The sequence below is a fragment of the Centruroides vittatus genome, unplaced genomic scaffold (assembly GCF_030686945.1).
Source record: "Centruroides vittatus isolate TY-2023 unplaced genomic scaffold, ASM3068694v2 contig_1311, whole genome shotgun sequence".
Lineage (NCBI taxonomy): Eukaryota > Metazoa > Arthropoda > Arachnida > Scorpiones > Buthidae > Centruroides > Centruroides vittatus.
In genome coordinates this window covers 206,051-231,557 of record NW_027120834.1, presented here as the reverse complement: position 1 = coordinate 231,557, position 25,507 = coordinate 206,051, and the positions used below count along the sequence as shown (strand labels likewise).

Below are 25,507 nucleotides of genomic sequence, written 5' to 3'. Positions count from 1 at the left end.
TTTAAGTCAAAAGTGTAAAAATCTGGGGCTCATTTCCTGCTGGATCGCCATAATTTCATACTGTTATAACAGCCAAGAATAAAGTAAAAATCTTAATAGAGTAACTGCAGTTTATAGAAACAGTAGCCCAATTGGCGAATTATTATTTACTGTGGCAAATTGACTTTATTCATTAAAGACAATTTGAGTACAGGAGACGGAAAGAAAACAGGAAACGGATGTCAAATTCTTGCATATCACTTATAAAACAGAGGATATATTTTCTATAACTGTTCGAGTTAGAAGAACGGCAATTAAAGCAAGCAAAGCTGCACTCGGAGCCGTACTTAGTATCATTTAAATACGACGTCTGCATTGAGAACAAGGGAATAGATACAAATCTTTTAGCAGATTGTGACATGTTTGAAACAAGGTTAGATTTGATAGGTATGGTAAGTTCTTTTTATCTGTCTGATAGATGTAAATATTTCATTAGTTTCGGGAAATAATCACGAGGAACGATTCTAGTTATCATTTCGTTCCCAAGCAGTGTGTAAATAGACAATTCGCAACACCCGTTGATAAAAAAAATGCTAAAAGCTCAAGTCCCTGCTGTCGATTGAATTATTTACATTTTATCGATAGTCTTATTTTGATTTTTCTGATATTCAGCATGGCGATTTGTATTATTCCCTTACCATATAAGCCGTAATAAATACAGTAATTTAAAATAAAAAGTAGGTGACAAATTATGTTCAGCTCGTACATTATTCTTAAAACGATGCACAGTTTCTTTCTTATCATCAACATCCATCAACAGAGTGAGAGAAACAGGAACAGAAAACTACAGCTTCTCTCTTTTTTCCATATCTTCCCATAAAATGTTTGGAAAGGAACTGTTTGTTGTGAGTAGTTAAATACATAAATACATTACCTACAACTTGTCCGTTAGCATTAATTAAATATTGAACATTGTAGGAATGCGCAACTTTATTACTTAAAGAATGTGCAAATCAAATAGTATTTTTTCTCCTTTATATGAAAGTGTTCTTGGTGAAGTCATTTCGTACGAAAACCACACTGATCTGTATTGAATATAAAGTTACGCGAATAAGATGGCAATAAATTGTTTACTGTTGTTTGAAATTGAGCAGCTTTTATTAAAATATCCTTTTCGTTTAATATTTCAATTTTATTTACAAGTTTTGTAGTTTTTCGAGATACTAATCCGTATTCTTTTTTGCATTTAGCAACCCAGGAATCACTAGTTGTAAATTTAATTGAACTATTTAGCTCAACAAATTTCTGTAATTCCCATATTTTTAATTGACTACCTTTAACAATTTTATAGATGTTTTGTATGATGTCACAACTTGGTGAATTTAAAGACACTTTGCAAAATTCATCGATATTTATTACATAAGCTTTACAGAAATGCGTTTCGGGCTTTTGCCCCTCGTCAAACCGATAAATACTCGAAGCAAAGATAAAAGCAGTCTAAGATATACCCCCTTCCCTTACATCCGTGGTTTCTTCGAACAGATAAATAAAAGTTTTGATAAAATGAATATAAAACTGGCACCAACCTATAAAAACCTACAAAAAAGAATCCAGCAGACTAAACCTAGCGCAAATAATCAATCAGACAAATACAACACTACTGACGTCGTTTACAAAATACCTTGCACGTGTGACTCACCAACATATACTTTTCGTTTTGTATGGATCGATCTGTAAAATCGGATCAGTCCTTGTCATGTGATACAGATAGCTTCTGTCATGGCGGAAAGTATACAAGTAGGATCGAAGATGGCGGCAAACATTTGTTAGTTAATAATAGTCTCTCCTTGTTAGTTAACATATACTGAGTTTTAAAAATATTATACGTATAATATCTTTGAAACTCTGTATATTTTAACTAACAAGGATCAATTAATTAAATTAAAATAATCCATTTTGTCTTTCGATATTAAAACTGTAGTTAGTACTAAACGACATACGCTGTTACGTATTATCGTTTATTTGACAAAATTGTTTGTGCTCATCCGTACGAATTTTTAAATCGTATTACTCTGTGAATAAAATTGTTTTCTACAAAATAAAATTTAAATAACAAAACTTGCAGAAAAGATGAAAGTGCACGCCATACATTCTTGCTGTACAACCTCGCAAAATCGTCTCTAAATACTTATTTTTTCATCTCAGTTTATCGGATATTTTAATAATGATGTTTTTACTTGCCATTTATAAGTTTTAAATAAGTTTCCTTGTCAACAATTAAACGTGTTTCTTCGTTATTTACTGTAAGCTTAACTTCAACCATGGAAGCCGCCATCTTTAATCTCTTTTAACTAATCCAAACGATCCTATCCTTCGCTCGGATTAGTTTGATCGCGATCCAGTTGATCCTAGATGGCGTTTGTATACGCAAATAGAGATTGATCGGATCGCAGTAGTTCCTTTGTATACACGATTCGAACGATCCAAGTGATCTTGGATCAGTTTGATTCCAAAAGTATATGCACCCTAGATGCAACACACGCTCATCACGTAACAGACTAAGAAGATGATGTCTGCCTTATCAACTTCTTTTTCTTGAAGCAGGCAAGTGTTTTTTTTTTTCATCTGAAATATCTTTAATCAAATTCTTAATTTCATCCGACAAAACCGTTCGTTATCTCTACTTACATAATTATTTAAAATATCGCTAAATGCATTTAAACTGCTTTTATAATTATTTTTATTTAATCGAGCTAATTTAACAGCAGGGGCTACGAGGAAAAAATAGTCGAGTTAAAGATGTAATTATCGTTCGAGGTACATGTTTTGTTTATGTATTTTTAATGTTCGTTTGAATAAAATTACTATAAATCATATTACTATTTTCACTATGAAATGAGTGCCACTGGCTCGACCATGAAAGGGAGGCTAGTATTTAAACCAGGCCTAATACACTATACTAATAATGTATTTTTCCATACTTTTCGGTTATTCGACTTTTCAGTTATCCGACCAACCCCAGTCTCCAATTAAGTCGGATAATCGATGCTCTACTGTAGAAGTAAATTCTAGTTACAACAAAGACATCCAGTATAAACTAATTAAAACGCGTCCTAACTAAAAACTGGTTTTGACTGCAACATGGATAAAATCAGCAATCACTGGTGTGTCGGTGGTGGGTTGACGCCTGGCCAACCAGCAGGCCACGTGGAGTTTTACGAATTTTCTTGACGTTAATAGCGAGGTTGAGGCCGAAGTTTTAAACGCGAAAACGTGTACGTCGGACGTTCGGCGCCGCTTTCCTGTACGCCTAGAAGTTTGACAATGGCATTTGGAATGTCGAGCATGATTCCACTGACGTTCCAAACGCCATTGTCAAACTTCTAGGCTTACAGGAAAGCGGCGCCGAACGTCCGACGTACACGTTTTCGCGTTTAAAACTTCGGCCTCAACCTGGCTAATAACACCTAAATAGCAACAAGTTAACCGTAAGACCCCCCGGGAGGCATCGCCCACGCCTACATATAAAGCTAAACCGAACAATTAAGAATAAAACAAAAAATATTTTGACAACCCAAAGCTCTTTATTGATACTTTAATAATGCAGTTACAATATTTAAAGAACATCCACCAAATAACATTTATTATATTATAGAAGTGAAACCCGAAGTTCGACTGTGAGATCGCCAATTATAGGTTAACTACAAAGAAAAAGACATAATTTTAATACAAAATATTATAAATAAAAATTAATATTTAAAATCATTTGATTATTTTAAATAGTATTTTGTCTGTACTTTTCAAAACAAGAATTATCATTTTTTAAAACAATTACATATTGGAGAAAAATACAAATAAAAGATTAATAATCAAATTGAAGACAAGTCTGCCCAAGAGGGACCACCATTTATTTTGCGCTCCAGACTGTTCCAGCAGATAAAAAAGCAGAAACACCCACTGGCTGGATGGTTGAAGAGTAAGACGTCTGTGTGTCACCGACTCCTAGTTTTAACTGGATGTTTGTGTTTTTTAAAGCACTTTTTTACCTTTGGCGACATGAAGCCTAAAAAGGAAGGCCTGTCGCCATATGTGTATGTTTTTAGTCTGGAGCGCAAAATAAATGGTGGTCCCTCTTGGGCAGACTTGTCTTCAATTTGATTAATAATAATCTCGCCATCGGTCGGAAAAATCGACAAATAAAAGAGATATTTATACTTGCAAATGGAAGTAAATAGAAACTACTTTATAAATAATTAAAAAAATAAATTGATTTCATTCAATAATAAATTAAGAAATTTTTCCGTGTAATAATACTGACCTTTTTATATTCTATTTATGAAATCTACTCAGTGCTTTAATAATTTTCTTAGATTTTCTTTTCTTAAAGTCATCCCAAGATGTTACCAATTATATCAGCAGCATCATCATCAAGTGTTTCACCGAGACTAGCTCCACTAACAGGGTATACACCAGTATTTTGCGTACCAAGTGCATTTGCAACAACATCTACATTTTCTACATTTGCAAGACTTCCTTCGGAACTTCTTCGTTTTAAATTGAATTGATCACGTCCTTTGATTTTCACGTATCGACCTTCGCTACTTTCTAACAAAATAATTCCTGAAACAAAATAAATTTAATCATTGATCTACATTGATTACAAACACACTTCAATCTCTAATCAAAGGCCACCGATGGGAACGTTAAAAAAATAGACGATTTTGCAGATTATTTTATACGCATTTTTGTCTCAAAAACAGTTTAAAAAAAAAAGACAACTTTTTAAAAGTGGCCATTTGCTGGGAACTGGCCGTTATTGCAGGTTGGACTATACAAAATTATTTAAAGTACTTCAATACATACTCTATAAAATTTACTTACCGATAACGACGAATGTAAATAGAAACTTGTTCATCTTCTGTTTGTGGTGTTCTGACTCGTTCTGGTTTTTCCTGGAGGTTTTGGTCCCTGTGTACGCTGACAACATGCAATTGGTACCTCTTTATATAAGAGAAATGTGCAATTCGTCGTAATTTCATTGGTTTGGTTGCGGGACAGCTGGATGTCGATCAAAATCGATGATGTTGCGTGTGGAAATTTTAAAACATCCAATGGCGTGAAAGTTTATTTAAATTCACATATTTTACATCAGTAACTGACCCGATTCGAGGCTGTAAACATGTCTACTGATAAAATATTTCTGTCCGTATTTGTGAGAAAATAGAAGAGTTTCATCGACACAGAAATCAGAAAGTGCGGAAGCGAATTGTGAAAAATTTCTGTTGACGGTTAAATTAACACATAAAAACATTCTTTAGAAATAGGAATTGTAACAAAATATTTCATGCATGATGTATGAAGTTTATTTCTGCACAGGAATATACAACTTTTATGGATAATTGGGTCCGGTCCCCAGGGTTGAACTTAAACTTGAGGCTCTATGCATTAATTAATATATAGAACTCACCAGTGACCGAGTCGATAAAACCACCGGACACTTTCTAGGTTTGCCCCTCACCAATGTGATGCCCACGTGAAGTTTTTCGGGTTTTGTTCACGTATCTAACACCTAAACAGGAGTCTGTTTCAAAGAACAAGTTCTCTATGCAGGCTATCGAATTTAGCAGACGCCTAAATATCCTTATTCAATTAATCGTGTAAGATATCACAGATTCTTCCTCCATGAATTAATGGATACATTAAAAAAATATAAAGGTCTCTAATCGAGTGACAAATAACAGGAGTCTGTAAAAGTCTCGCCATATGTGCCTATAGCTGCAGTTTTTTTTTTTTAAATCTTATGTGGCACACCACCCGTCCCTCTTCACCTAATCGTCCTCATTATAGGCCCGGCCAAACTCACAATACGTATAGAAAAATGACCCTTTTAGTGCACACAGGGAAAAAGGAGAAAACATTATACATAGTATTATAGAGTTGACAGACTACATGGACGATCTACCACAAATAACGAGCTTTATACAATATTAATTCGAATTAAATTAATTCAATATTAAGTTATGAGCAACTCGTATTAATAACTGTTTAGACAATAGATTTTTATGGTAATTCTGTCAATTTTAATTAAGTGAAATTTACAAATATATTCTCTTCGTGTGTAAGATACATTCTTAAAATGGAAGAATTAAAGTAGAAGAGAGTTAAAAGGTCGGTTAAATGTCTGATCTTAACCTTCAACACTATTAATAATATTATGAGATATTAATTATTATTTTAGCTTTAATTTAATTTCTAACGTAATAATTCTAATAGACCCCACTTTTTCACTCTCTGCACGTCAAGTATTCTAATTTATGTGTTTCCGTTATAATTTCAATTAAAACACATTTGTCAATAAAATAATTGTCAATTAAAACACATTTTTAAATAATGAAGGCGAGTCTTGTTAAAGAAGAAATCTCACTTCTGAGTGTTGCCCTAATCTCCTTTTTAAATCACATTCTTATATTTATTTTAATATTATTAGAATAATATATAAAATTAACACAAATTTATTAGAATTAAAAATATATTTTCTATCTGAACTCTCTAAATTTTATCGTTTTTGGGTCAGGCAGCCGTTAATTGTCAAGTCATTGTCAAATTTTAATGAAAGTTTGTCAACGCACGTGGAAGACCTGCCATATTTTGTTCTATTTACAAATTTATTTAATATTTTATTTTCCTCTGTTAAATATAAGTGCAATTGACTGTCTTGTTCTTTTTTGCTCCTTATAAGCGATTCTATGAATGGAATTGTAGGTTTAATGGGATAAGGCAATATAATCTACTAATAAGATATTCCCTCCATGAAGGAATATCTATGGTAAATTGGCATGCATATAGGTGAAGGAAACTAGGAAAATTCCGAGTACTCTGCAAGAGATAAATTTCACTTAATAATTGATAATTTTGTTATAAAATTGAATACGTTGGAATCTTGGAGGTCCTCAGATCAGTAATGTGCATTTATTTCCGTAATAATACACAGTATACGTGACAATAGAAACTATCTTTTCATAAAATATAATGTTTATATACAGACATTAATAATCCATATCTATACGTAAGGATCTTCGTAAATTTTTAATTTTGGATGGAGAATTTTGACTGTTAGTTGGAGATAATTTGGGTTTGGTTCGATGGAATTCGGCAACGGACACACAGACCATCTGTCGAAAAGAGTACTTTCCGAGAAACTTTTTACGAAGAATCTGGCCTCTACTTGGATATTAAATACGTCAATAAAACTCGAGAAATTTCACGTTGTTAGCCAACACGTGACCAGGTTCGCGGTGAACAGTACCGTGTTTACTGATATTATCCACGCCATTACTGGTGGGCTTGGTTGTCTGGCAGCCGCTGCTCTAAAAGTAAAGTTCATTTTACTACACGAAGTTATCCTTTAAATTATTATCGCGTTATTAAATTGAATTGAATTAACTAAAATTTCCCATAACATCGTTAACAATAGACACGGGAGCACCAACGATCGACGTTCGTCTAAATCCAATATTAACGTACGGCCACTCATTTTTAAAACAGCATAAAAATCTATTTTATACACAAATTCTGTAATAATTCTAAGTGAAATTTAAAAAGTAATTTCACTCGGTGCTTATTGTATAATGTTAAAGATTGGAAGTATTGCAAGATAAAAACTTCAGTTGTGTGTCTGATCTGAACCATCAACAAGAATCTATTAGTGTTGATATAAATAAATTATTATATTAGTATTAATTTAAATGCTGAGATAATAATAATGATAAGGTCATATATTATGCAAATAATAAGCAGTAATCGCAATAAAAATATCCTTATTCTACGATGTATAGAAAGATATTTGGCAGTTCAAATGTCATCGAATTTTTATGGCCACATTAACATAAAACAGAAAAATGGCACCATACGAGCCACTATAATAGTCTTAGCGCTGCGAGTCGTTTTATTGTTTTTGTTTATTCTTAAAATGCTCTGGGGGATCTTTATGCGTTTTTATAAGCAGAACTTTTCTGAGAAGAATTATTCTACGTTTAACGAATGACCGAGTGGGCAAAACAACCGAGCGCTATTTTGATTGTGGGTTCGCATCTAATCAACGGTTTCTTTAAACTCCTTCCACTCTGTGATCACTACGACTACTTCTTCACAATCATATTGTGAGTTTGGCCAGGTCCACAATGCCAAGGAGGCGAGAACGAGATCCGACACGCCCGGACAGACCACCCATTCGGGTTTTTCGACGGTCTGGATTCGAACTCAGATCCACAGAGCGGTAAGATTCCATGTTAACCGTCCAACCAACCGTCCAACCAACCGTCCGATGGCCAGGTGGAGTTTTCAAGTTTTATTCACGTATCTGATATGTAAATAGGAAACAATTTCCTATAGAAAGTCCTTCCGAGAGGCATTTCTTATTGGCAAATAATCCAAGCGTCACGTTGCGTTATCCCATTAATAGAATCTCTTGTAAGGAGCTAATCGTATAAGGCAATCGGTTGCACTTATACTTAATTTTATGATAGGAAAATAAATTAATAAATAGAACAAACCATGGAAAGTTTTCCACGTGCATTGACAACTTTCATTAAAATTTGACAATGACTAGACAATTAACGGCTGCCTGACCCAAAAACGATAAAAATTTGCAGAGTTAAAATAGAAAATATAAACACAAAAATAGTATTAATGGATGCTCAGAAATGATAATTTTATTATAAAATTAAATACAGAAAAATCTTGGAGGTTCTCAGATCGGTAATGTGTATTTTTTTTGCTTAAAAATATACCTATTAATAGAAACAATTTTTCAGAAAATATGATGTTTATATACACGCATGGACACCCATTTATTAATATATAGGTGGGAATCCTCAATCATTTTTAAGCGCTATCTAACTACACGATTTCAAATTATGGAAAAGAATTTCTCTCTTGATAAGACTACCCCATTTTTTACTTTCTGTGAATCCATTAATTTAATTTATGTATTTATATTATAATTTATCATCAATAAAACAAGATTAACTCACTTAATTTAAAATTCTTCTAAATTTATATCATTTAAAACATATTTTAAAATGACGACGATGAACTGTACTGAAAGAAAATATTACTTTCGAGTATGGCGATAATCTTAGTATATTTAAAGAATATTTAAGAAAAATTTGGAATTATAAAATATTCGTTAAAATTAAAAATATATTTTCTATTTTAATTCTGCAAATTTTATCGTTTTTGGGTCAGGCAGCCGTTAATTGTCAAGTCATTGTCAAATTTTAATGAAAGTTGTCAATGCACGTGGAAAACTTTCCATGGTTTGTTCTATTTATTAATTTATTTTCCTCTCATAGAATTAAGTATAAGTGCAACCGATTGCCTTATGCGATTAGCTCCTTACAAGCGATTCTATGAATGTAATTGTGGGATTAATGGAATAAGGCAACGTGACGCCTGGACCATCAGCCAATAAGAGATGCCTATCGGAAGAACTTTCTATAAGAAATTGGTTCCTATGTAGATATTAGATACGTGAAACCCGGAAAATTCCACGTGGTTAAACAACACGGAACCACGTGAGTGGCGAACAATACCGGTGTTCGATGGTGTCATCCACTCGACCAGTGATGGGCGTGGTAGTTTGAGAGTATGCCAGTTTCACAAGTGGCATAACTTGTGAAACTGGCATTTACGAATTATCCTCGTGAAAATCTTTTATAAACATCGAATTGGTGAATCAAATTGCTTATATTTTTTCAGGAATGTCTTCTACTGTAATAATATAAAGTAAAAATAATATAGTTTTTGCAAATAAAGTTTTTGCAGAACAAAATGTTCCTAGCAGTTTATTCGGTAGGACGAGATTTTTCTTTTTGTTGTTATTGTTTTATTGAGGAAAAATTTTATGCACATTTTAATTACGATTTCCGCCAGCATGTAACGCTTTTTAGAGAGGGATGCCCTTAAGTGTAGAGATTTCAAATCTCTATACTTAATGACTTCTGAAATTGGAACTATCGGAACTGTTGGATCAGTCCGTTGGACTGATCCAACTGTTCCATGGAATCAACAAATAGAAAGATTATTCCTTTGTATTCATGTTTTTAATATTTTAATTTGTTTTTGTAGTCTACTTTCTGTACTGTGGGATCTAGGAATTTTTTATCTATTATTATTATTATTATTATTATTATTATTAAATCAGAGTTTGCTGCTTGCGGGGTCTCGGTTGTACTTATTCCTTTAGATCTAAAATTTATCTGACCATTTTACTCTTACGCTTACCCCCCAGGCAAACTAGCGAGTTATTTTAATTTCACTTTGATAAAACAAAGATGAATTTTATGTAGGGTGGGCATCATTCTATGCCTAAAAGACAGGACACTATTGAAGGTAATCCCGGTAAACCCTATTGACATCTCGTGCTTTCCATTTTTTATACATATATGTATAAATAAAATACGGAAAAATGAATACAGTCGACTCCGCATAAGTCGACACCCCGATAACTCGACACATTTCCGTTTCCCCTTGGGCTGTCGACTTAAACTGTAATTAGTTGTATTTACAGGCAACAGATGGCAATGTTGTATTTATAGTAAAGTGAACAGATATGTTAGGTTAAAATGCGAGACGCTTCTGTGTTTTGGGAGCTAAAAATGGGGTGGACCTCCGACATACATATATATAAGAATAATAACTAATTCATTAATAAATAATTTAGTACAAAAATATATAAATACATAAATGAATAAATAAACTTAAAAATAACTCTATAGAAATGTTTTTTTTTTCACAACTTGATGGCGCTGTTTGTATATCAGTCATGGTATGCCTAGAACGGCCACTAGGGGCGCCTCTCGATATTATTTAAATTAATAATAAATTCAGTATATTATTATTGCAATGGGAATTTATTATTTATACCACGGAATGACACCGTTGCTGCCAGAACGCCCACTAGGGGGCGTCCCGGGCTACTAGTAGTAAAAGAAAACAACTTTGTGCTCTTGACAACTTGCGAACATGTTGAAAATGTTACATGACCAAATGCGGGACACTTTCCGGGACAATATTCAATGCGGGACTAACAACCCAAATCCGGGACGTCTGGTCACCTTAATTTATAGGCAGTTGAAGGAGAGGTGGTCTGCTGATCGTGTGAAAGGGGTGGCAGCGAGGACAGATCGGGAGGTGCGAGGAAGATGACCGTAAAAAGAAGAGAACAGCGAGTTTTTTTGCTTTGGGCGCTGTGACCGGAAATGACGTAGGCAATTCTGTACAGGGCTGTATCTCGTGAAGGGTCGCGCGTAGAGTATGGTTTCTTTAAGCCCTGGTCACATTATGCGATTTCCAGTCGCGCAGGCGACCGCAACTGCAACAAACGCGAGTCGCGCGCGTCTTCTCGTGGTCACACCTGACCCTATAATAAACCAATAAAATTACAATAGCTTGTTTTTGTCTACTTTCGTAAGTTTACTGACATTTTTACGTTCTACTTCAGAGTATTTACGGAATTTTAGCTACTTTTCTTATTAAAATAGCAAGCAGTTCCTTTTCTGGAATGAATAAAAAAAAAAAAAAGTGCTAATTTTGTTAGAGCTGGCAAGAATATACGAAGAGAAAAATAAGAAAAAACGTTTATGCTGGGTTAAAACTTGACGAAATTAAAATCAACGGGCTAAAACAATCAAAAAAACAATCGTGCCTTCACCAGCTGATGAATGAGTTAAGGCTTTCGGATGCCGTAGGTTATAGGGGATATATCCGTATGAATACCAATACTTATATATAATTTAGGCGAAACGTTTCGTAGTTTGGCATATCAATTTAGAGTGGCCCATAATTCGATATCAGTCATTATCCTAGAAGTTTTGGATGCTATTTAGAGGAAAGCATGAATGATTTAATTCATTTATAATCGATATATTTTTTTCTTTTATATAAGCATTTATTTTATTCAATTGTATATTATTAAAAGTAATCAAGCTTTTTAAAATAAATCTAACAAATAACTTTTATAAATTCAGATTTGATTTATATCAAATATAGCATTTAAATATACTGAAACTGAGTTAATACAAATGCTATAATCAAGATATGTTGACAAATATACAACACAAAGTATGACGTGGCACAAAGACGTTTTCTGATTGGATGCGCGTTTGCAACCGTCGCCAGTAGAACAAACTTTTTGTTTCTAGTTGTGGTTGCAGTCGCGCCGGTTTTCGAGGGGGGATTACCAGTTAACGGGAACAGCCGTCGCAGTTGCAGTCGCCCGCGCGGCTGGAAATCGCATAGTGTGACCAGGGCTTTAGGTTTTTGTTTGCACAAGGGAGGGTTGCAATTTGTGGGAGTCGAAACCCCTCATTCGGAGTTTGAATCATGCCATGTTATTGTATCTATTATTTTCTTTTATAATATATGTATGTATTTAATACATTTGTGTTTCTTTAGTAATAATGTAATATTCTCAGTGTTAAATAGTCAAAATTTAAAATAAACTTATTTACTGTATCATAACAAGTATAGTATTTTTTTATCTGTTAAAATAACTAGAATTATGAACTTCCAGAAAAATTATTTTCTATCAGTTTATCATTACAGCTGACTCTTGATAATCCGACGCTTTTGTAATCTGACATGCTCAGTAGTCCGACGCATCTCCCGTCAAGGTCACCGTAGTCCCCGTCCCGTTACATGTCTGCTTGCACAGAAGGATGTTGCGACACGAATCTCCCCACCCAATTCCTACACAATGACACATTTCTTGTGTTTTCCGTGAGCAGTTCTGTACGTACTGTATTATTTATGCATATACATACTGTATGCACATTTATTGGCTTCCATATTTCTTTTAATAAACATGTTTTAGTTAACCGAAATGGGTGTTTCATTTCCATATTAACTTAGGTAGCATTTTACTCATAAAATGTAGGAATATTGTAGGCTACTGCTAGCAAAATAATTCCAAATATGTAATCACTTTCGGTAATCCGGACACTTTTGGTAATCCGAAACTCCTTTGGTCCCATACCTGTCGGATTATCAAGGGTCAGCTGTAATTCAATAAATGAAATTAGAATAAACTCATATTTAAACTTTTTTATTTATGAATTTTATTTTTTAATTTAAAAAATCACGTGACTACGGTTAATCAATCCTCTGGTAGAAAAGTTTACGATTTTTACTCTGTTATCAGATTTAAAAAGAACAGACGAGCAGACGATTTATAGCGGAAATATACAGGTCTGAAATTTAAAAATTTCAGCCCAGTTCGTATCACTATTCTAATAACATAATAAAGGATCGTAGAGCCAACTGTCTCACTAACGTCTATATGTAGACATGATGGATTCTTTCGAGTTCGGCTGACTTCTCTCACTTCAAAATCGTAACATTTTCCCTTGTAGTCATGGCTTTAAATAGACAAACTTCATTTTAAAATTTTGGAAAGAGTAATGTAAACGTAGGAAGTTTGCAAATGACGCTTTTAAGGCAACACAAGAGTCGTATACAAAAGTACATTTTACTCACCTGTATATTTTTATGTTCTGAACTTTCTGATTTATTTCTTTTACACAACTCTTTATTATCCGTATTAAACTCTTTCTTGCAATTTTTTAGAACTTCAAACTCTTCATTACCCAATTCCGGAGAATACTGTCCCGGATTTTGGTTGTTAGTCCCGCATTGAATACCGTCCCGTACTGGGTTAAATATAAATTCTGAATATTTTGTTTCTGGCTCTACTTTAATCTTCATTTTCTCAATTTAAAATATTCTCGTATGTGAACAATCTGTTTTCAGTGAAAGATTTTAAAACCGCAGAGTTTGAGTTTATATTTGCCTAAATAAATAAATAAATAGTTCATAGAATAAGAAACACTTATCTCTCCCAGGTAAATAGTGTGTCATCAATTAGCATCAATTAAAAAATATCCATATTAATTTTACTCGAATTTTTGAACGAGTAAGGGCTATTTCACACTATGACCGACTGCTCCGACCAGAGTACAAATTAACCTTTTAAATTTCTCTGAGTGGAACGACCCGTCTGTCGACCGCCTGCTGTTGCTGTGGCAACACGTTTGAAGTTGGACCAGTCGAACCAGATGGTCATAGTTAAGTGGCTAGCCACACTATGAAAGAGTCCTAACAAAGACAGGCAAGTAAACTCAATGTTTTTGTTCGCGTAGGTAGCACGTCACCAACTCACGTCATAGTTTGTAGCTACGAAACCCTTCTAATATATGAAAAATATTGTTCCTAGAATTCACCTCGTTTTTATCACTCGTTTGGCAAACACCGTTGTTACATCGTCAGTCCTTTCTCTTAGGCCTTCAGCTATTTTGTTCATCCATTTCTTCCAGGGTTTACTCCTCTTCATTAGGGGCATTGATGCTATTAAATATCGAAGATTTAAGTTCGACGGGGTGAAAAGTTGATGGGAGTCATGTGTATATTCATTAGGGTAGGTTCACTGATGTGGCACGGCAATGCAAACGCATTTTCACCGCGCGACTGCACAACCACACAAGCGACAACCTAATCACATTTCGGCGCATGCGTACAGTGTTCAAGATGGCGAACGATACCGATACAGCCGTTATTCACGGCTTGCCTTATTTAACTAGAAAATTTTGTCGAAGATTTTGGATTAGAGATAATTTGTTGGATCGAAGAAGAACTGGTGTACAAAATACGCTTATTACTCCATCAAGATCTGTCGATAAACAATACTATTTCGACTAAGATTCGTTTGTTTTTTCCTTTGAGTTAAATTATATGTGATTATTACCGTAGAATTTGCCTTAAATTTATTATCCTTTCCTTTTTATTTTAATGTCACTAATCTCTGTTAACCGCATCGTTTTTTCTGCCATTAAAACACCACGTAATTGTACTTTTTCACGAACAGTTAACTGATAGAAACGCGTCATGACAACTTTACTCGTTACTAGAATTCGTAAGTTTTTATAAAATTCGTCCCTATTGTGAGATCCCGGGGAGGTAAGAGGGAGTCGTACCTCCCTTTCCGGCGACTTACTTGTCAAGGATGGCTGTTACGTCGAGGGCGCGTTACGGGTTACGCGAGTGGAAGAGGAGGAAGGATGGGGTCGACGATAAGGCGAAGCCGACAGTCAAAAAAGACACCATGTTATAACAAAACAAGATTTATTAAAATCGAAACGAACAAAATTACACTTCTACCCTCATATACAAAAGGGGGGCCGGAGAGAGAGAGTTTACAAATATTCGTTCATACCTCTATAAATTCCGTAATAGACGGAGTCCGGTGAATGTCCCAGTAGGTAAATATTCACTCAGAAGAGATAATGATCTTCGGGATGACGGAGAGTCAGTTAATTGGACGGTGGCACGTAGAACCTTAGAAACTCGTAGACTGGACAGCGGCACTTAAAAACTTAGAAATTTAGGAACTTTCGGGTTCGGTCGACGGCGTAGTGCACTTCGTAATGGAGAGACGATCGGAGAGCCTTTTAGGGGGGAGAGGAAGCGTCTTTTATAGGTTTTTGATGAGAAAACCAGTCACGTGATCAATAGCTGATCGCAATTAGGGCCATAGGTGTTCCCGGGATTTAAATAAATGACTAGTTCGGACGCTAACTGTAAACTATCGTGCAAGTTGATCTACCTGCTCCAAGGGAATAACGGCTTGTTGACAGTTAGGAGACGATCGTTGCCAATCGAGGGTCAACAATTTCCCGGGTATGGAATGTTGTTGATTAAGTCGTTTATAACTGGAGTGAAATAATTCAGAAATTTTAGGTTCTTAACTTCCAGATTTCACACTATCCTGAAAATACATAAAATTTCAAAAATTAAATGTGATAGCAAATGGCGCCACCAAAATTTCAAATGTTGCCAGGAGAGTTGAGTAACTTGTTGCTGGTTTATCCTACATTCGAATTTTCCTTTAGAATGGAGATAGAGTAGAGAGAGAGTTTACAAAATAACATAAATATTATATACTTTTTAACGTTTTCACAATTATTTTTTAAATCGGCAACATTTCTCTTTGTTTTTGAATTTCTTCCCCTTTTTTGTCTATGTGCGTCGGAGGTTTAGAAATTTAAGCGACTACACTGTCCTCTTCTACACGGGCAACAAGTATTACCAGGAAGAATCCACGGAACTGTTCCTGTTTCAAGGTGACCTCATTTTTAAGCGCAGAACTTCTTCCCACACGCGTTGGACCGTTTAGCGCAGCGGTTCCTAAAGTGGACACGACGCTCCCCTGTGAATGGATAGTAAATCTAGGGGGGCGAAAAGAAACAAGTGGTCGACAGGGTATTGGACGGTGACCGTCGGCAAAGGTTGGTGTCACTGAGAATATTTTTCTGAACTCTTTTAAAACGGGTGTGAAAAAACATTGCGTTTAATGATTTCCACATTTGGAGAACAATGTACGGTAAGGTCACAAAGTGTGAATTTCATACAAAAGTTTTCCTAAAAATATTTCCACATAAAGAAAAATGGATTAGGGCACGTTGGTGTACATCGAAAAGGAAGTTTTTCCTTTAATTTCGTTTTACAACAAATATAACAAACTTTTGTTAAAAGTAAATTATGGACTCTGGATCCTCACGTAATATTAATTTTGCATTGAATTTTCTGTATTAATTATGCTATTTTTAATTAATTGCAACTGTCGTTTCTTTCCGCATAACTATTAAGAATTATTTTAGTGTTGTTTCGCACAAAAGTTAATCAAATTATATTAATTTTCATATTTTTAATAGTTCTATTTATTTATTTTATAAAATTTAACTGATTTTTAACTTTTGTTTAAATTTTATCTTTTAATTATAAGAGAGTTAACATTGAACTATCAGGCTACCTAGTCAGAGGCAAATCTATAGAGCGCACAAAAGTTGAATTATTATAAAGTTTAATACGTTTTTATTAATATTTTATATATATATATATAAACTCTAACTTTGATGTTATTAAAAATAAATTTTAATTCCTAATTTAAAAATTCTTATTTTAACAAAAATGCGGCCCTATTGTATTTCAATAAGCCCTAGGCCCCGAAAAACCTAGATCCGTCCCTATATCTAGTATAATGTAAACCAGAAAGTAATTGTTTTAAGGGCACGATTAAATATTTCATTTTTAGTTTCTTACTATAAACATTTATAGGTGCGTTTTATGAACAACACTATTAACCATATAACAAGTCATTTTGTAGCGGCAAAGTGTCACGTGCGCTAGACACGTGTCACTATTCTAGTTTCTTCCGTCAACCCCGATCGCTTGCTGGTGTGCAGCAAACAAGTGCAGGCGCATGATGTCATTCGAAGCATTTAACACAGCCAGATTGTGTCGAAAGCTTGCGGTGCCTTTGTATACATGCATTGTATACAGGGGCAGGTCTACATAGGGACTAGCCCTAGGCCCCCAGTATCTAGGGCCCACAAAAGCTAAATCATTATCATAAATTTTTAATACTTTTTATTATAATATACTGTATATCATATATTTCGTGTGTAAATATAATGGGTTTTTTAATAGTCCATACTTTTTAATTCACACCAAATAACGTTTTTGCCTATTGTTTAGGCCTATTATTCTTATTATATCTTTCAGCATGCCCAAAAATTTTTGTCAGGATCCGCCCCTAAATTAGATAATCCTATTTCATTCTTAGTTAGCCTACTATAAACATTCATTGGTGCATTTTAAAAACAATACTATTAACCATATAGCTGCAAGTATCACGTGTGCTAGTGACGTGTTAGAACTGGAGTCTCTTTTGTTAACCTTAAGAGCGCACCCCTTGTTTACTGCTACAACAGGAACAATAGTAATGAGTTTACGGTCTTTATTGCTTGCTCTAAATTTCGAATCAACACTAATTATTTAGTATTTATGAAACCGTGCCGGTACTTATTCTGCAACTTGAACACCAACTACATAGTGTATTTACTCGGACACATGGCAAATTTCATCACTAATTTTTATTCAGTTGATACGTGTATTAAGTGCTTGTACACGTTTCGGGTTGTTGACCCCCCTCTTCAGCCAACTTCAAATCACAGATCTTTGTAAACATAAAATTGTTTTAAAACTTCTCTCTACATTAATCAATTTTTGTCATCTGATGGCGAATTATACATTAAGTATTGCTTTTTTTATCAATTTTCTATGACAATTCCATAAGTCTTTTTTATATATTATAATAATTTATAATACAACATACCTAGTCGATCTTTTTACATCGAAGCCAGAGGCCTATTGTACAAACAAATTCTTATTGATTTAATGCGTATGACTGTGTTCATTTACTTAGTGATGTGGTAGATAACAAACTTATTTTAAAAAGACATTAATTTTATTTTATTATTTTACATAAAGATATTTTACTTAATTTCTATTTATAAAAATGTCTAACAGATTAAAACACCTCAACCCATTGTAAAAACAACAAGCAATAACTGAAACTAAAAATGTAGTATATAAAATCCCTTGTACTTGTAATAATAATTAACACTACATAGGAGAAACAAAAAGAAAATTGGGAGTCAGATGAAAAGAAGAAACATATCGCTGACCTAAAATATCATAGAATAAATTTCGTCTTTCATGACCATTGTACTCTGAACGGTTGCAAAATAGATAAAGATAATGTGAAAATCCTTCATAAAGAAAAAGAAACATATAGAAGAAAGTTTAAAGAAAGCACAGAGATCATAAAAAGTAAAAACTGTATAAATAAAAACTTTAGTATAAAAATAAACGAAAATTGGCTCGTCATATTATAAATAGAAATTAAGTAAAACATCTCTATGTAAAATAATAAAATAAAATTAATGTCTTTTTAAAATAAGTTTGCCACAAGGTGGCCTATCTACCACATCACTGTGTAAATGAACACAGAGCATTAAATCAATAAGAATTTGTTTGTACAATAGGCCTCTGGCTTCGATGTAAAAACATCGACTAGGTATATTGTATTATAAATTACTATTATATATAAAAAAGACTTATGGAATTGTCATAGAAAATTGATAAAAAAGCAACACTATAGCAAAGTTACTAATTAATTAATTAATTCTTTAATTGAATACAGATTGCTGACATACGAGAATATCGTAAATGGAGAAAATGAAGATAAAAGAAGAGTTAGAAACGAAATATTCGGACTTTACAGTTGAACGAAACGAAGAAAAATCTGAAGTCGATTTAAAGAATTTCAAGAAAGAATTTAATACAGATGTGAAGTGTTATAAAACAATTAAATCGGAACCTTTAGAGGTGAGTGAAAAATACTTTTTTGTGAGATCACGGTGTTGCTTTTAAGACGAGAAGCACAACTGAAATGCTAAAATATAAAGTGGGAAATAGAAAAATATATATTTTCAAATAGTATATTTGAATAAATGATGGCCTTACCAGCTTTAAACTGAGCTACGTTATTTTCGATTTCAAGTAAAAGTCATTTCGGCTCTTTATAATGATATTTGACGTTTTGACCACGGTGTTAGTTTAAAAAAAAAACCCTTTTTTTTTACTTACAAAATTTTGTGGTCGCATTATGTTTAAATTTTTTTATTGTTGTGTATACGTTACAGCTGACTGGCAATTACCTGTTCCTATTGTATGAAGTCACGATTTCCACAATTGTACGTTTTACTTTCTTGGTAGTTATATCTTGATAACAGGTAATTCAATCCTGTGAGATTTGACCCTCCGACTGTTTTGCAAATTTTCTCGTATTGAGACTTCCTGAACCCAAAAATTAAAGAAAAAAACCAAACTTTCGTGTTTGTATATAAATTTATGTGTGTGTGTGTGTGTTAACGTCGATTTCGCTTAATATCTCAGGACTGGGTGAAGATAAAAAAAACGAAATTCCGCATGCTAGCTCGTATATAATGGGAATTGATGCTATTAAAGTTTAGTTATGAAAAGTCAAGAGGATGGATAGATAGAGGTAGTCACGTGCAGTAACCTGCGGTGACGATTGATGATAGGGAAGCTGTGCCGGTCCTGGATAGAATCATTGGAAGCGTTATACGATATTTTGGTGTGTATCATCCACTAGCTTAACCGCGATATTGTGCTATGCGCGCATGCCTTTAATCTAGCAGCTAGATTCTCGCTGCTACATGCCATTCAAATACTTTTTCCGCGGAAGCTGTCTCGTATTCGATAATACGGCTCTTCCATTGATAATAGGCATATAGGAATTTATATTTAAATCTTATCATTGTTTCTCACATGTAGTTTAGAAATTTCTAATAAGATACATAATACGGTTATAATAAAATATTAATTATAATTAATTCAAAGTACGTTAAAATATGAAAATAATCGCACAATATGTATTTATATTTTAGAAAATACGAGGAAAGCGGCGCTTCCACAGCTTCCATAGACGGCTCGCCACTGGTCACGTGTCATATTCCTCGAGGGGTCAGACTTAATAATGATTTTACTTCTTACCATGTATAATTTGTTATAAATTTTTCAAAATTAAGTCTTCTGCTATTTTATAATAATTAAAAATATGTAAATTTTTTAAACAAATTCTCTTAACAGATGGCCATACATACAGTTTTATATATTTGTTATGCTTAATAATTAAAAAGTGGTTTTCAAAATAAAATCTCATAACAGCCAAGAAAGTAATGCAACTCCTTGCTAGATTATTTATTATGTCGGAATCAATAACTATAATACTCTTGTTTAGACAATTTACTCGTTATTCAGAGAAATTTTGTAGTTTTGTTGGTAGTAGCTGATATTGATTCATTTCATACTTAATTCCACATAATATTTTGAAGGTATCTACTTTTGTATCTATAAATTTATATTCCAGGTATATGTAGTTTGAGTTTAATGTATTATATTTGTAAAATCAATGATATTTAAGCTGCGTGAGGTTAAAATGTGTTCGGGACTTTTGTGTCAGGCTTAAGCTGTATTAGAAGTAGACACGAGATCGAGAGATTAGTTAGAAACATGAAATTATCTCTCAACGAAAAAGTCTAGAAACGAGTTGCGTAACTTTTCCGGCAAAAAACTTCTAAGTTGTGTGGCATCATCTGTTAGAAAATTTTATTCAAAAACATGTTTATATTATTAGTTGTTATAAAATGGCAAAAGCTTAATTTTCAGATTAAAGATAAATTGTATTTTTTAAAAATTGTAATTTGTAATCACAAGTAAAATCTTCGTATTTTTAAACACTTTTTGGGGCTCACAGGAAGTCTTAAAACTTGGAGGTTTCGAAAAGCTGAGGGTGAAATTTGAGACGATTTTTATACTTTCGCTTCTAATATGCATTACAAGATCCGGAAGTAAGAGAAGTTCAAACTTAATCTAATTGCAAAAAAAAGACGATCAACGAACAGATATTTATTGTGGTATGGTGACAATGCCGGGCTGCAATTTTTCATTATATTTTTTTTTTTATTTAATTTTAAAAAAAATACATGCTCTTCACCTGAAACTAGTAGTTGCTTGCCCGTGTACATTATCCTTTTTCTGTTAGTAATAGAGTCGTGACGTTTACGTATCTAACTTCTTTCAGAGGAAACTTTCTGAATTGAAATAATATAACTTCCGATTTGAATCGGAAGTTCCTGTATAGTTAATCCGGGCCTCGTGCCTCTAAGTTTTTCACATCTGGTCTCGAATTTCACCTATCTAATTCTGTCGTCGAAATTAAGAAAGGACTGTCAAACAATCGTACAGACTAAGGAAAGTGGGAATTTTATAAGTCTATTTTCAAATTGCAGTCCGATTCTTAATAAACTATTATTTGCATATTCATATAGTATCAGATGTATTTAATTGAGCAGGAGGTTCCGATAAACTGCATACGTACCTTCGCTAAAAACCGGAATTCACGTTGTTTGAAGTTAAAATTTTTTTCTGAAAGGTGTTAAATGGATGACACACACCACTATTAAAAGAAAAGTAGGCATATTTTTAAAAAAGTATTCAGTAAATGTATTTTTATGCTTCAGTTTAAATAATTTCTGTATTTGTTTTTCTATAAAGATCAATCTATCTAATAATATAACATAGTCTTTTATTATTCCAGATTAATATTAAAGGAAAACCAATTTCCACAAATAACACAAACGGATCAACTATTTGGAGTCATTCTGGTTATAAAGTCGAAAGAGGTAAGAGGCTTAATACCTTTAATACTGTGAAAGTATATTCCTACTGATAAGAATAATAGGTTATACATAAATTTATATTTATAAGAATCGAAATCACTCATCAGCTCCATCCAACTTATTCCTTTTCTTTAGTTATTAAATCCTTGTGCATATACAGTAATATATATTTTAGATTCAAGCAACGCATCCTGAAACCACTTCTAATTAAATAGCAACTGTATTAATCACACAGTAAATGATATCTGTTATTTATGTATTAAGCACTATGTGCTTCTAAGGAATGTTGGAATGCCACGAGGACAGGATATTTCTTGACCCAGAATGCACATAAAAATAAATCCCTGCACAATTAATCCATACTTACCGTTGAAAGTAGTTTTTATTGCATACACATCCATGTATTATACATGAAACGAAGTGTGAGGAAGTGACACGCAGATACGTAACGCACTGTACAGTACATCGTACATACGTCTGAATTTTCAGACATAAAGTTATCAACGTCGACAAATAGAATTTCGTAAGGTATTTGATATTGTTGTGCTAATGGAGGGCCAGAATGTCCAGAAATGGGAAAACACCGGAATATCGAACTTTCATTAACATAACTTCTTTGCAATATTTTACGTCTACCAGAATAAATTGTAAAATGTAACGATTGTAAAATTATAATTGAAAATGTTTAAATTCGTGATTATTTAACACTTTAAATAAGTTTTACTTTGTCGGTTGTTATATATAACAGAAAGGAAGTCGGTCGGAGAAAAATCCTTCCAAACATTTCCATGTATAAAGATAACTTAAAACGTCGAAAAATTTAAAAAATTTCAGGGATTTTCTAGGATGCATAAAGTTTAATAATTACTGTACTTTTGTCGAAAATTTCTGAAATTTAAAAGGAAGATTTGTTTATTAAGGGGATTGATACTTTTAAGGTTTTGTGATTAAAGGTCGAGAAGCTAGAGAAATAATGCGGGTGTGTCTGTATCTGTATCAGTAGGGTCGGCCTTAGTGACAAGTTTACTCATTTTCTCATTTACAATTTTTATAAAACTCATCTTCATCCTTAAAATTAAGTTGTTTTTTTTAAATTTCATAACAGTTAAAAATATAAAACTTTGTAAATTTCACTACAGATATCAAGAAAGAAGTAAAAGAAAATTATAATGTAAAATATGGTATAAAATCGGAATGTAAAGTTGTTCTGAAAAAATTAAAATTTGAAGTAAAGACTGAAGATTGTAAAGAAGTTGTTCATCTTCCAGATGATAATGATCAGGTTATGGTAAGTAATATACATTTCGAAATATTTTACAGTGAAATTTTAATATTAACTCAGCTTTCTGAATGGTTGAAAACGTAGCTCAATATCACTAATATAATATTATGCTTTGAATTTAGATGTATTCTGTATTAAGTAAAAAATGTATATTATATAAGAAAAAATCTAACAACGAGTTGCATAAGTTTCTTGGCTGTTAAGAGATTTTATTTAAAACATAACATTTATATTATTAATCATAATTAATAAATATTGTCTGTGGAGCTATACGTTATAAAAACTCTTAATAATTTTAATTATTATAGAATGAAGAATGGTAGAAATGCTTTTCACGAAAATTTATAGATGCTTACAACAAATAAAATCTTCATTAAGTCCGATCACACTCGAGATTTAACACGTTACCATTTTTTTTCTCTCTTCACCCTTCGACGTTTTATTACCAAAATTTAATTGCATTAATGCTCCTTATACACAACTTACGGTACTATATTTCGTTTCTTAATCTTCAATTTATTCTGAAATATTAAATGAAATAGACACGAAAATACATGCCCGCATACACAGATTTTGCCATGTTTTTTTGGGTGTAAAAGATGTGAAAATATGAAAATTTGCAAACAAAGGGAAGTCTTCCAAACCTCCATCGATCCGGCGAAAGGAGAAGACTCCGGTTTGGAAGACATTTAGCGGCTCTGATTCTTCCAGATAGCAAAGGATAGTCACATTCCACTCTCCATTAAGACTGAGAAGTATTTTCAGCTAGAAAGCGGTGAACTCTTTATCAATGGACAAGATGGAAAGTGAATAGTCTCGCTTCTCATTTTGTTAATTTTCCGACTAAATAATTTTTACAGAATTTTCAAAACAATTAATTCATAATTCAATTATCTAATATGTATCTTATATATAAAATCATAAAATACAGATCCGTAATTTATAAGTTTGTAATGACTTTCATATTTATTTTCCAACTGTTATATATAACAGAGGGAAAGAATGACGATCGGTCAAAAAATGACTCCCCTAGATTTCTGAACTTACAGATAAAACCCAAGGTGTTCTATGTATGGATGTTACTGTGTGGAGAGCGCACGATTTTGTTCACTGTGTTTGCTATTTATTAATAACTCCTGTTGTTTTTGTCGAAAAATTTCTGAAATTTTGCAGGAAAGTTTGGTTATTAGGGAAATTCAGGCTATTAAATTTTGCTGGTTTATAAAACTTTCAAAATTCAGTTCTTTGCTCTTCTATAATAGTTAAAAATATCGAATTTTATTTTAAAAACGTTTTATTACAGACAGAGCCACCAAAATTTTCAAACGTTGCCCGGAAAGTTGAGCAACTCGTTACCGGTTTATATATTATACATGATTCTTTGCCTATTGTTTAGCCTGTCGGCAATGAATTGTTTACTCTGGACGAAAACTTTAACAGGAATGAAATGAACATACAAAGTAAGTAACATGTTACTTAGTTCAGACTTTTTATATTAGTATTATTCAGAGGGCAGCTGAAGAACTATATTCAAGTTTCAACTGTAATACATTTAACTGGAATTAGATATTTTAGAATTATAAGTAACTACCTATAGTGTATTAATATAAATTTGAACTTAATAAAAGTATGACATAAATGAGTAAATATTTGCAACGTGTTAGAAAACACATTGCTGCTAATCTTGAAAAACGTTGTACTGGACATACACTCAAATTATCGTATTTTGATTTAAAAAATTTGAAGAATTCACCGATTTTTCCTCTCTACTTGAAATCCACAGACTTCTGCTGTGGTACTCTTTTTTTGTACTAACAATTTCTTCTCTTCTCTACAAGCCCACGACTTATTCCAAGGTTCTATAATAACCACTGGAACAAACTACATAAATAATACATATAAAAACAGATAAATTGAAACAATTGAACTTTTCCCACTTATTTAAAAATCCGATAAAGTAATTAAAGCTGAGGCAATTAGTTTATCATTGTAAAGTGTTTTATTTTTAGTGCAAACAACAAATAATTGTTAGCTTTTAAATGAAAAACGTAAGTATACCTTACCAATTATATAACTATAGCAA

The 25,507-nt window shown here is 32.9% G+C and overlaps 1 protein-coding gene and 2 long non-coding RNA genes across 3 annotated transcripts in view; 2 read left to right on the top strand and 1 right to left on the bottom strand.

Annotated features, from left to right (window-relative positions):
• LOC136990292 (uncharacterized) overlaps positions 1 to 25,507 on the top strand; it is a 232,653-nt gene that overhangs the window by 10,825 nt on the left and 196,321 nt on the right. The gene's annotated exons all lie outside the window — the stretch shown is intronic.
• Positions 4,499 to 4,947, bottom strand: LOC136990324 (uncharacterized). Its single transcript, XR_010883040.1, has 2 exons — positions 4,861 to 4,947; positions 4,499 to 4,599 (listed from the first exon to the last, which is right to left on the bottom strand). It is a non-coding gene; the product is annotated as an uncharacterized lncRNA (long non-coding RNA).
• Positions 19,054 to 25,507, top strand: part of LOC136990230 (zinc finger protein 85-like) — a 65,929-nt gene continuing 59,475 nt past the window's right edge. The window contains exons 1-3 of the mRNA XM_067288619.1: positions 19,054 to 19,263; positions 22,061 to 22,145; positions 23,282 to 23,430. Coding sequence (XP_067144720.1) covers positions 19,105 to 19,263; positions 22,061 to 22,145; positions 23,282 to 23,430 — 393 coding nt within the window. The 5' untranslated portion in view covers positions 19,054 to 19,104. The remainder of the gene's footprint in view (positions 19,264 to 22,060; positions 22,146 to 23,281; positions 23,431 to 25,507) is intronic.